The sequence below is a fragment of the Thalassophryne amazonica genome, chromosome 3, assembly GCF_902500255.1.
Source record: "Thalassophryne amazonica chromosome 3, fThaAma1.1, whole genome shotgun sequence".
NCBI classification, from domain to species: domain Eukaryota; kingdom Metazoa; phylum Chordata; class Actinopteri; order Batrachoidiformes; family Batrachoididae; genus Thalassophryne; species Thalassophryne amazonica.
Window position 1 is genome coordinate 17476117 of NC_047105.1, and position 13467 is coordinate 17489583.

Here is a 13467-nt window from a genome sequence, read left to right on the forward strand (position 1 = left end):
TTTTCTCATTTATACTGTAAATTAGGAAGTATATGTAATGAGATGTGATTTGACCCATTGTGGTTTCTAGAACCTCTCAAAAACTACAAAGAACACATCAAAAATTATCCTACAAAAACACAAAAAGTTAGACCTGTTTTAATCTCATACTAAGTGTTCATATATTGTTTTTTTTTCTGCACCTCATATAGCTCCTCATTCCAGTACTTTCTTAAAAATAAAAGTGTTACTCATGGTATTTGTTTCTGTGACAACAATAAACTGCTTAATTACTACATTGATAATAAAAAACACTCACCTTCAGCAAGAACATAGTGTCTGTCCAATCTGCTATCACTTTTTTTTTTTTTTTGCTCTGTTGTGGTATATTTTGTGTGAAATATCAGATGACTGTTTTTACCATTATTTGAAATCAACATCATGTAAGATTTGATCTTGGCCTCCCCCTACAGGCATTGAGGCATAATTATCCTTTTCAACAGCCCTTTCCAGTGATGCATTTAGAATTAATCTGCCAGTGGATTTTGATCATGATGCTTTGCAAATCTACAGCATCTAAATACAGGTTCTACAGTAGGCATTTATTCTTTTTTGACTAATAACTACAGAAATTTGTTGCAGTGTATGGTTTTGAGACCTGGATTGTTCACCTGGGACCTGAAGTGATGATTTGGGTCTCTTGGGAAGATCCTTGAGTGCCACTGAAATTACTGTGTGTGCACAGAATGGTTACTTTGAGAGAATCAAATGCGCAGAAGTATTTGCACTGTAAGAGAACATCAGTGATGGCATGTCCATGTGGCGTGTTTCCCTGAGAATGAACCAGCACACAGGTGTATCAGTGCCGATGTTCCCAGCAGTTGGAAGAGGTTAAGGGGACACACGTGTCACCTAGCTGCAGCAGAATGATGGCTGCTTTGGGGAGGCAGGGATGGACTGATTACGATCCCGGTCCCAGGGCAATTCCATAGTGTGGTTGATGCAACGACTCGCTCTGTGAGTGCGTGCCTCCAGGCCTGAACTGACTTTATGTTGGTTTTAATGACATTAATTTTGTCACAAATAATATAATACTAGAGTTGTTGGCAAAATTGTATTGTACCTGCATTTATGGTAACTATCCAGCAGGTGGAGATATTGGTCCATTTCAAGAACTTTGAAAACAGGCTGCTGTGAGACACGACAACAAACGTGTTGCTCATAGTACAACCCCGGGACAAAAATTATGGAATCGCCGGCCTCGGAGGATGTTCATTCAGTTGTTTAATTTTGTAGAAAAAAAGCAGATCACAGACATGACACAAAACTAAAGTCATTTCAAATGGCAACTTTCTGGCTTTAAGAAACACTATAAGAAATCAGGAAAAAACAATTGTGGCAGTCAGTAACGGTTATTTTTGTAGACCAAGCAGAGGGAAAAAAATATGGAATCACTCAATTCTGAGGAAAAAATTATGGAATCACCCTGTAAATTTTCATCCCCAAAACTAACACCTGCATCAAATCAGATCTGCTCGTTAGTCTGCATCTAAAAAGGAGTGATCACACCTTGGAGAGCTGTTGCACCAAGTGGACTGACATGAATCATGGCTCCAACACGAGAGATGTCAATTGAAACAAAGGAGAGGATTATCAAACTCTTAAAAGAGGGTAAATCATCACGCAATGTTGCAAAAGATGTTGGTTGTTCACAGTCAGCTGTGTCTAAACTCTGGACCAAATACAAACAACATGGGAAGATTGTTAAAGGCAAACATACTGGTAGACCAAGGAAGACATCAAAGCGTCAAGACAGAAAACTTAAAGCAATATGTCTCAAAAATCGAAAATGCACAACAAAACAAATGAGGAACGAATGGGGGGAAACTGGAGTCAACGTCTGTGACCGAACTGTAAGAAACCGCCTAAAGGAAATGGGATGTACATACATAAAAGCTAAACGAAAGCCATCATTAACACCTAAACAGAAAAAAAACAAGGTTACAATGGGCTAAGGAAAAGCAATCGTGGACTGTGGATGACAGGATGAAAGTCATATTCAGTGATGAATCTCGAATCTGCATTGGGCAAGGTGATGATGCTGGAACTTTTGTTTGGTGCCGTTCCAATGAGATTTATAAAGACGACTGCCTGAAGAGAACATGTCAATTTCCACAGTCATTGATGATATGGGGCTGCATGTCAGGTAAAGGCACTAGGGAGATGGCTGTCATTACATCATCAATAAATGCACAAGTTTACGTTGATATTTTGGACACTTTTCTTATCCCATCAATTGAAAGGATGTTTGGGGATGATGAAATCATTTTTCAAGATGATAATGCATCTTGCCATAGAGCAAAAACTGTGAAAACATTCCTTGCAAAAAGACACATAGGGTCAATGTCATGGCCTGCAAATAGTCCGGATCTTAATCCAATTGAAAATCTTTGGTGGAAGTTGAAGAAAATGGTCCATGACAAGGCTCCAACCTGCAAAGCTGATCTGGCAACAGCAATCAGAGAAAGTTGGAGCCAGATTGATGAAGAGTACTGTTTGTCACTCATTAAGTCCATGCCTCAGAGACTGCAAGCTGTTATAAAAGCCAGAGGTGGTGCAACAAAATACTAGTGATGTGTTGGAGCGTTCATTTGTTTTTCATGGTTCCATAATTTTTTCCTCAGAATTGAGTGATTCCATATTTTTTTCCCTCTGCTTGGTCTAAAAAAGTAGCGTTACTGACTACAACAATTTTTTTCCTTGATTTCTTATAGTGTTTCTTAAACCCAGAAAGTTGCCATTTGAAATGACTTTAGTTTTGTGTCATGTCTGTGATCTGCTTTTTTTCTACAAAATTAAACAACTGAATGAACATCCTCCGAGGCCGGTGATTCCATAATTTTTGCCAGGGGTTGTAGTAGATAAACCCAGACTTGACTTGTGCCACTAAACGTTTAAAGTATTGCTTTAAATTGATAGACGTTCCTTTACTTTGTCACACAGTGAAGTGGCCACGAAACTTTCAGTGAGCTAAATTCTGTGGTAACTGATATTGTTAATTTATTCGAATTTCAGGCTGAGTACTAGACAGTATCTTTTCCACTAGTTAGAAATCAATGCAGTGCTTTCTTTGTGGCTTTTTAAATCTCTCAAATATAAATTTCAGTATATATATATTGCTATTATTATCACTATAGTAACAGAGCATTGCACTGAGGTTGTAGGCACTATAGCATTTTGATTAAAATGTCATTTAAAAAGAAATGTTTTCCTCCAGTAGGTTAAGAGGAAGGCATACTTGAAATGACCAGCAAAATCAAATACTTTTTCTCTTTTAACTAAATGAACAAATCCATTGTCATGTTAAAAATCTCATTTCAAAATAAGAGCAAGCGTTCTTTGTAGTTCCCCTGTGTGGTATTTGACAATACCAACATGGGCACGTGTAAACGTTTAATAATAACATGATTTCAAAAATGGTTAAATACAACCTGATTTTTGGATAAAATGCAGAATACCCCTGAAAAAATTACGTATCTTTAAAGGTAGAAATTGGCCACATATTTGAGCAATTTATATTTATGTTTAAATATTAGTTATTTAACACCTTTTCAGAATTATTAAAACAGGAAACTGTCAGAAGGATTTTATGAAAATATATTCGATTCACGTGATATAATTTTTAGATAAGATTAGATGACTTTTATTATTATTTCTTTTTCAGTAAAAAGCACAGGATTGTAGCACTGTTGAACCTGGTTTCTTGAGAGGCTTTTGGAAGAGATTTATTCTATTTCTTTTTTAAACGGCAGTATTCCATTTCTGATAGTGTCCTTGAGACTTTGAGCTGACAGTATGTTTGTCTAAATGCCTCTTTTATCCAAGCAGTCTGGCACAAGAGTGGATGGATGAGCGCCGGGATGCTGCAGTTTTCTGGAAAACTGTTCAATAAAAACAGTCCTTGAAACAGAGGGCTGAACATACATGTTACTTTTTAACAACGCTTAATTGTTTTCATGCAGAACAGCAATTTTTTTTTTTAAGTGAAATTTAATCCTAGTTTTTTATTTAAGTCTGCTGGTGTGAATTGTATGAAGCCTTTGTTTGTTTAGTTTGCAAAGGATGCAGGTCTGGGCCGCAGAAAGGTCAGACTGGTCAAAGTCAGATCTGCAATGGTGTGCAGAATGTAGCTTGGAAATGTCATGTTAAAATAGTACGGATGTTTAGGAAGACACATCTAAAATGAAGCAGGTGTTGCCTCAAAATGTGCACATATGCATTCAGTCAGAAATTTAATCCCTCCAGTATGTTCTTGGTCTTCTTGGGGGCCTCCTTCCATTTGGGCGTGCCTGGAAGTCCTCCATAGAGAGAAGGTCGGGGGAAACCTTACCGGGTGGGGGTGCCTGGTGGTTTAGTTAACCACCATAAGGCTCAGTTGGGCTTACCCTGAACCTGAAGAAACAACATGGTGTCACCTCCATGTGGGCTCACCACCCTCAAGGAGAGAATGAGGGGTGTGGTGGGCTGTTTTACTTTTGGTAGACTGGGACAAAAGCCCACATGATCAGAGATTGCCTCAGGTTTTATTAATCTGTGTGGACTCATGTTGTTTAAAAAGAGTTTTCTGCTGTTTATTGCAAGTATGAAAGTGCATAAAGACTCGTTTGGAAGACACACTGTGCATCTTTGGATCACCTGGTTTGTCACGTACACAATGCACTGCATGTAGATTAAAAAAATATATATATCCCAAGTGAGTGTGGTGTGAAGCGTTTCTTTTGTCTGCACAAGAAGTGGTCAGAGCACCTGCTCTGCTAAACACGCAAGAAGTATATGCTGGTGCACAGAGCACATACAGAAAGAAAAACCCGAATGTTGAGAGAAATCCATTTTTCAGAGGTAAGAACAAAAAAAAAAGGTGCAGAACCTTGGAAATTTTTTGTGTCTGGCCTTTGTCCACTCAAACATTTGTATCAATCTTTCTTTTACTGGGCTATGCAATGATTCATTCATTCATTTTCTATACCCGCTTACTCCAATCAAGGTTCACAGGGGGCTGGAGCCTATCCCAGCAGTAGCAGGGCGTGAGGCGGGGTACACCCTTGACAGGATGCCGGTCTGTCACAGGGCTCATATAAGTATTATGTTACTTCACCTCCTTGTATAAACATAATCTTAGTAATCTCTGATTGACATACCCCAAGTCTTGTTGGGCCAATCGTGGAGTTGCAGTGTGAGTGCAAGCCAGCGAGGGAGTGGGGAGGTGGGACATATGTGCTTCCTAATTAGAATTATTGTAATGATGATTGGGTGGGGGTCAGGTGTTGAAGTTTAAATTAAAGAAAATCTTAATTTATGGTGAGTTTCTTTTTGCTGTACTCCAAAATATCCACTGTACACCAGATTTTCATGAGCAGTTGCTGCATGAACCCACAAGGAGTGAGAATCCTGCACAAGTGACCATGGATTTTCAGACCTGTGACTTGTTTGCTTTGTGATTGATATTTTTATGCACAAATACGTGCAGTTATGTTGAAGTGCAGTGTCAAAAGTGTCATGTGTGCACACCTAAATGTGTGCGTACAACTGAGAGTCAGCTGTTTGGTAACTGCTGATTGTTGCGGTACTGAGTGCAGGCCTCGGTCAGGCTCGTATCTCGATGCATATTTCATGTGTTCCTTGATTCAGCTTAGCTGGCGTGCCAGCTCAGCAGTTGTTTGGATTATTCTGCTGCTGATTGAAAGCGCTGCCATGAGGTGTAAACTATGGTGACCTGAGCTGATTCTCATCACGCTCACGTCACGACTCAGGCTTGTTTACCACCCGTCTGTTTGTCTGTCAGTCTGCACGGGCGTCCTGTATCACTCTGCCCATCAGTCCTCTCCGTATTTCCCTCTAGACTCAGTCACACTCTCCTTTATTACCGTTTTCTGTTAGCCTCAGGTTATTGGATTGTTTGTTGGCAAGACGGTATTTATGGCTCCTCATTTAATTTGACATTACTGTGTTTTCATGCCTCAGTTTTTCAGTTCTCATGCATTTTTATCATTCATCATTTAATTTCTTAGAATAACATTTTTTTTGCACCCCTGCACAAACACTGCATACAGTACATAATGTGTTACCTTTACTGGTTATCACAGTAGTTTGTACTAAATAGACGTCAACACTTCAGAGTGTAGTCCAATTAGATTTTTTTTTTTTTTTTTTTTTTGGACAAAATTTACTTCGTGTTGAATCTAATTATCATGAAGTACCATAATTTCTGTGGTGGCCAAGTGGTTAGTGCACTTGGTTTTAATACAGAAGGTTCCCGCTTCAAAACCCCACTCCTGCCACATTTCTTCATGTAATGTGAAGTTGTGTCAGGAGGGCATCCAGTGTAAAACTTGTGCCAAATCAGCATGCAAATCTACTTTGGATCTAGTGTGACTTACTTACCATAATTTGTGTGTTATATCTCATAATAACAGCTAATTTCATAGATGGCAAAGTATTTATTTCGGGGAATTCCATGGCAAATATTGTGAGTTTGTTATGTGAGATCTTGCAAAAAATATAAATAAGGAAGTGTGTGTGTGTACATGTGCCAAGTTTAATCTTCATGCCACATTCAGTGGAATGTTGGAACTCAAATTTTCTGACTTTCAACCACACACAGTCTATTAAATGTGTGATAAAACTTTAATATCCCCAATGATGCATTTGGGCAAACCAAGTAAAAATGTCAACATTAATATTGACAGATGACACAGTAGACCTTGGTGGGTTTCCTGTCCAGCAAATAACCAGCAATGCTTTTGTGTGAAAATTTTTTCTTCTGAGTTCTTCCCAAAGGAATCTTTATGATTGCTTGCTATGTGTCATTTTGTTTCTGTTTCGATTTTACAAGGTTTTTCCTTATCGTCTTTGCTTTTGTGAGCTGTAAACAAATAAGCATCACATTATTAATGGTTTATCCATTTGTCTTCTCTGCACAGAGGCTGCATCAACCAGCATCTGATGAACAACAAGGACTGTTTCTTCTGCAAAGCCACAATCACCGGTGTGGAAGACTACAGCAAGCCAGCTAGCTCTTAACACACAAACAGAAGCCAAAAATTAAACGCACCTGCACAGCTAAAAAAAAAAAAAAAAAAACACCCGTTAGCTGCTGAGACGTCAAACAAATAAAATCAGAAAGTTTGCAAAAAGAACTGATAAAACCTGCATACGGCCGTCAGAACCCCGACACAAACCCTGAACCCCAGACCACATAACATTAGTCAACCCAAAGATTGTTCGGACACGTACTGTGTGTGTGTGTGTGTGTGTGTGTGTGTGTGTGTGTGTGTGTGTGTGTGTGTGTGTGTGTGTGTGTGTGTGTGGGTGGGTGTGTGTGTGTGTGTATGGTCATTTATTGGGCTTAAACAGATTTTGTGGCTGTGTAAACCTTCCTCTCTCTTTACTAAAGAGAAGAGTGAACTGAAAGAATTAAAAAGGTTTGACGGTAGTTGAGCTTTTCACCGGTTGTGGTTTTTGGTTTGGAGACTGATGGCTGTGGGTGAGGACACAAATAAAATACTGAGTTTGTCGTGACAAAGCAGTCAAGATTTTAAGACGTCTGACAAGTTGGTGCTTTTTTTTTTCCCCTCTGTCATTGATTGCTGGATTATATACGTGGCTGTGATTATTATATTAAATTTTTACCATGTATGTGGAGTGGAGTTGGGTGAAACATGGAAAGACTGGTGCTGAGGTGTGTGGCGACAATTTGGAGAATGTATTGTGGGCTAAGAATGACCCTGCCATGGATTAAACAGACATTTAGAAGCAGTGGAACTGAAGTATTTTTAAGCGTTTTCCAAAATGAGTGTGTAAATCATACAAGGTGCCCAAGTGTATTGGCACAATAATTCTCTGCAGATTTGCCAAGGTAACACAGTCTTGGACCTATCCTAAGGCTCTATGGTGGTACGGTCCAAAGTACAAGTGCATGTCACCCACTTTACGTAAGTAAGTGCCTTCGGCTACTCTCCTGTTTGCACTCGGGGTTGCCACAGCAAATCCAGGGTGGATCTGCATGTTGAATTGGCACAGGTTTTATGCCGGATGCCCTTCCTGACGCAACTCCACATTACATGGAGAAATGTGGCAGGGGTGGTATTTGAACCCAGAACCTTCTGCACTAAGCCAAGCGCATTAACCACTTGGCCACCACCCCTATGTCACCCACTTTACATGATCTACCAATTTCTTTTATTGGATTAGTGTTGAAGCGCCGACAGGAACAAACATATGATTTTAGGGTTTACAAACATTTATTACGGGTAAAGCTTATTTTTAAAAAAAAAATGTTAGTTGGCTTAAAGTTAGCAGAACAAAAATTAGTGGAAATCCGCTTATGGTTTTCACAGTTAAATCAAAAGTTAGCTGTTAATTAGCTGGTGGCTGATTAGTTGAACTGTGTCCACCACTGGAAGATAGGACCCAAAATTTTGTCTTTATTCAACTTTTATAAGTTTCCAAATGAGATTCATGTCATTGTGCAACTAAAGTATGTAATATGACTTTAGAGTGATCAAGGAATTTTTAACAGGGTGACTTAAAAAGTTGACCTTGGCCAAGAATAGAAGTCATCCAGTGTTTTTGTGTGGTTCGGAGGTACAGATACTTTATTTAAAAAATACCGTATTTTCCAGAGTATAAGTCATGTTTTTTTTTTTTTTTTTAAAGGTCCTGCAATTTATACTCCAGTGCAACTTATGTACCGAAAAAAATCATGCATTTGTTAATAATAATTTATGTAGGGCTTTGCCAGGAAACAAAACACAAAATAAACTCCAATAATAAAAGAATAATTGCCAGTAATAGAAGTACAAAGCAATAATGTACCAAACAAACAAACAAACCCCGAATTAAAGAATTGATAAGAACAGAAAAAAAGGTTATTTCCTCTTTGAAGCATTTTTGGCTGGTGCAACTTATATTGTCTTTAAATTGTGTTTGGGGCTTTGGCAGAGTCGTACGCTGTTTACTTTTTATTTCTTTACCCCTTTATTCCATGCAGGGTCATTGGAGCTGGCGATATTCCCAGCATGCACTGGTCTGTCACATGGAGAACAAACTCATTCTCAACCACAGGCAAATTAGTCTCCACCCAACCTAGATGTCTTTGCGCTGTGGGAGGAAACCCACTCAGAGAACACAACGCTGCACACCTTTTTTCACCTGTTTCTCACTTTAAATCGATTTGTGGGGAGTGGGGAGTTAACATTTCTGTCTTGGCGAGATTCTTTTTCCCAGTTAATGGCATTTAATTTAAAGTTTCCGCTTACAGAGCATGCGGCGTGTCGCGTCGATAAGAATCTCACATCGACAGACGTGCATGCACTTAAAAATCGAGGTGGCAAAACGGTGTTGTCAGCCATTTTCTGATAAGAAGAGTCCTGAGACTTTATGAACGTCTGAGAAGTGTTGATAAATTAGGGTGTAAGAGAAGACCCGATAATGGAGATGGGGGAGGATGACTGTGTGTTCTCTGCGCAGTGGTTTTTCTGGCTCACAAATACTAAGACTTAACATGAGCCAACATCTTAAATAAGAGTAGTCGGCGACAGGACAGTCCTTGAGAATCACCTTTACCTCTGCAGAGGACCCGTACCTCACCGTTGCTACGCACGCACTGTGCATGAACACGCTCAGACACCACTGTACTGTATCCACCAACCATATCTGCCGTTACTGGCACAGGGAATATCGTAGGTCTACAGCCATCAGAACAAACAATACAAGACTGTCAACACATCAAACATTTGTATGGACTCCTTAAACACAGGAATACACACAAGCTAATTGTACAGAAACACACTCCATCACAAACTGTTTGATTGACACTAAGTAAATTAATGAGATTTTTTTTTTTTTTTTTAAGTTTGTCTCAGAATTACCAAGTTTTATGATTTACTACTTAACCTCATTTCAACATCTGGTGCTGGAGTTCATTCTGTTTGCACTAATTGTGTGAAAATGTCATTGAAACCTCAAACCGAAGACTGTAAATTAAGACAGTGCACTCACGTCAAACAAAATTCTGCACAGTGAATAATTATACGTATAAGTGGTGAGAAGGGTGTGCATAGCTAAAAGTTATAAACACATCATTCTACTTTATTTAGCGAAGAAAACAGTACCGTTGGCTAATAACGTAAATTAGCAAGCAACCTGAGAAGCTTTAGCAACTTATGGTATTGGATGAATGTAAAGTAGCATTGTTTAACATTTTGTGTGTCAGTTTGTTTGAGGGAGGCAGGATTAATGTTCTGAGCCCCTGATGGCCATCAAGGGGTGATAAACATCGTAAACCCTCACTGTCCGGGAATTTTTACAGCCTGTGCATCATACATATAATTCCCTTTTATTTTCCCAGCAGTGTGTGGCATCACATTTGTCATGAATATTTAGGGTTTTTCCTGACAGGTGTTACTGTGGAATTAGTTCAAGGAATTTTTTCCTATGAATTAATAGGTTTTTTAAAAAGTTTGTGACAGTTTATGACTGCTCAAAATAATTAGAGGAACACTATGTTCCCCTAATTAATATGACTTATTTTGAGCAGGTGTGTGTGTGTGTGTGTGTGTGTGTAATGAAAAGGTACTTTTAAAAGGAAGAAAAGGTAAACCAAGGTTGTATTTTACTGTTTCAGTGCTGCGTCCCCTCACGTTTTATTTTTGAAATGGTTGATTGATTACAGAGTATAAATGTTTATCCTTTTTTCTGTTTGAGCCACAAATATACTAGCAGTAGTACATTTAAAATATCTGTGAAAATACTGCTGGTATGTTGAGCTTTGCATGCTGAAACCTTCAGTGTGTAATCAGAAATTGTAGTTAAATTGACTCTGTGGTGAGTCCATATTGTCTCCTCCAAATATTATTATATCAAGATAATTGTATTTTAATCATAGTGCAACTCTGATAGAGTTGATTTAACACTCTTTGAAATGGGACCATCAATATTCACTGTAGAGTCAGTTAAATTTTTTTTCTTTAGTTACCCCAAACTAATCCTTATGCTAATTTTTGCAATGTGAACAATAATGGTTCACATGCATTTGCATCTTGCTTGTTGGCTTATCCTTCGTAATTTAATGATTAGTGTTCCAGAGTAAAGCTCATGTTAAATGGAGGATTCTTCGCACCAATTTTAGCCATGGTACGGTCAACTTTGAAAGAGAAGAAAACCTGCCATGCTGGTTGGCGCAACTATTTCAACTCATTGCAAACCCAAGGTTAATTGTACCAAGTTATACTACATATTAAGTATATCATGTCCATTCATGTCATTAAAGTGTTTTGTTGGAAGCTTTGCTTAGTATATAATCTGTTTTTACAATATTCACAAGGTTCCATGTCTAATATTCAAATGTAAGATAACTGCACATGATTTCATTTAACTTGCAAAAACAGATATGTGCCATTTTTTTATACTAAAATTATAGATTCTGAAATTTTTGTGTGTGTGCTGGGGGGGAGTGGGGTGTTTTTCAATGCAAAAAAAATCCAGATTTTATTTAAGTAAGGAGAGACACCGTTGTTTCTTGACACTTTTTTTGTTTGTTTGTTTTAAATAATGGCACTGAACTGTTTTTGTAACTCTGTGTAGAAAACATGCATTTGTTTATCTTTTTCACAAATATTCACAGACTAATTTCTTATGCTTTCTTTTCATTGCAGTGTTTATGTCTAATTTGTGAAGTCAGTCCTGCACTGTAAGCAGATCTGTGTATTATAGATCAGATCCGAGGAAAGCCGCGCTATAAATGAGACAACATTGGTGGAATTTTTTTGTGCTCTAACACAAGTGGATTCTAAAAACGACATTTAATTTACTCAATATTTATGATTTACGGAGGCCACAGAAGATGCTGTAATGATACTGCTGTCTAGAACACTTCATGTATAAGGATCATTACGTTTGTCCGTTTGACTTCTGTTAAATGTGGAAAAGTTACAACCGTTAGCATGTTAATGAATTTAACCTTCACATAGTCTGTAACATGTGAAGTGAATGTATTTTAATGCTGGATATTGAATTTATTGGGGGTGGGGGGGTGTCATCTTTTTAAACTGTTTGAAGAGATTTTATAAGTTGTTTTGAGTCAGTGCTGTTGCAGTAATTTAGCCAACAGCTTGTTTAATTTACAGAAAAAAGGTTTCAGTATCCAAAGCCCAGAAGAGAGTAACACCAGTGTTAAAAGTGACAAATGATGGAGTGAAAATGACATAAGGAACCTGGTGTGACTGCGGTACTTATCAAAGCGTGCAGTGACAGAGTTTATTCTGTTTCTTTACACAATCTTTAATTTATGCTGTTTAAGGGAGTTTGAGAGCTGCATTGAGCAATATATATATATATGTGTGTGTGTGTGTGATTTTGGGGATAGGGTGGGAACAGATGGGCATATTAGTTTTTATTGCTCTGACGTGATTGAGAGTGCACATATATATATTGAAAGTGTAACTGCATTAAATTATTTATATCTTAAGCTGTGTGCTGTTTTTTTGGGGGGAAGGGGATTTTAAAAGAAAGATAGAATGCATATTGGCATAGTATGTTACTATGCTTTTAACGCTTAATTCATTTTATTAGGAAACAGAGTGTGCCACAGCCTCAACTTTATCTAAATTCTGGGTCTTTTAGTGAAGCTTAGGGCTAGTTGCTGGCGATCACCTTAATATTTCTTTAGTTTTTCCTTGTTGCTTAATGCTAACAATTTATACTGTATTTGATGTCTTTCTGATGCCTGATTGTTTTTTTTTTCTCTCTGTTTAAGGTGTGGCGCCATCCAGAGATGGGTGTGGTGTCTGTTTCTGTACCCTCATTTCCTGCATTTTTGTTTTGTGAATTTTTCTGTAAATTGTGTCTGTAGCATGGTCCAAGCAGAGGGTCACTCCTTTGAGTCTGGTCTGCTTAAGATTCTTCCTCAAATCATCACAGGGAGTTTTTCCTTACCACTGTCGCCTGTGTGCTTACTCTGGGGGTTAGTAAGGTTAGACCTTACTTGTGTGAAGCACCTTGAGGCAACTTTGTTGTGATTTGGCGGTATATAAATGAAAATAAATTGAAATTGAAATAGATTCAGGAAAAAAGGAGCAAAGTAAAAAGTAACAAACATGATGTGCAAAACTCCCTATAAACTGTTTCATACCTGTTTGTATGTTTTATGATGTTCAATCTTAAGTGTCACCAACAGTTTGCTTGATATTTTCTTTCATTGCAGGCTGGACCTGAATGTATTATATGTGTGACCAAAGACAGAATTCACAGCATGTTTGTTCTACCAGAACATTTCTATCTGCACAAACTGATAGAGGAGGGTGGAGCTTATGCAATCATCTGTTTATTTAAGACAACAGCTCTTGCCAAAATTAGGTGTGCTCAGCCAATTAAGAGCTTGGAAAGTTAGCATGAAAACATGCATGGCAGGTGTCCTCCAGGTGCAGATTT

The 13467-nt window shown here is 38.2% G+C and overlaps 1 protein-coding gene and 1 long non-coding RNA gene across 4 annotated transcripts in view; both read left to right on the forward strand.

Annotated features, from left to right (window-relative positions):
- The window catches only part of LOC117506386 (E3 ubiquitin-protein ligase RNF123), a 382695-nt gene extending 375592 nt beyond the window's left edge, over positions 1 to 7103 (forward strand). For all 3 annotated transcript variants that reach the window (XM_034165893.1, XM_034165894.1, XM_034165895.1), the window contains one exon: positions 6960 to 7103. In XM_034165893.1, the coding sequence (XP_034021784.1) occupies positions 6960 to 7059 (100 nt within the window). In that variant the 3' untranslated portion in view covers positions 7060 to 7103. The remainder of the gene's footprint in view (positions 1 to 6959) is intronic.
- A 1645-nt stretch (positions 7104 to 8748) lies between these two features.
- On the forward strand, positions 8749 to 12505 carry LOC117506388. Its single transcript, XR_004559450.1, has 2 exons — positions 8749 to 8949; positions 8980 to 12505. It is a non-coding gene; the product is annotated as an uncharacterized LOC117506388 (long non-coding RNA).
- The last annotated feature ends 962 nt before the right edge of the window (positions 12506 to 13467 follow it).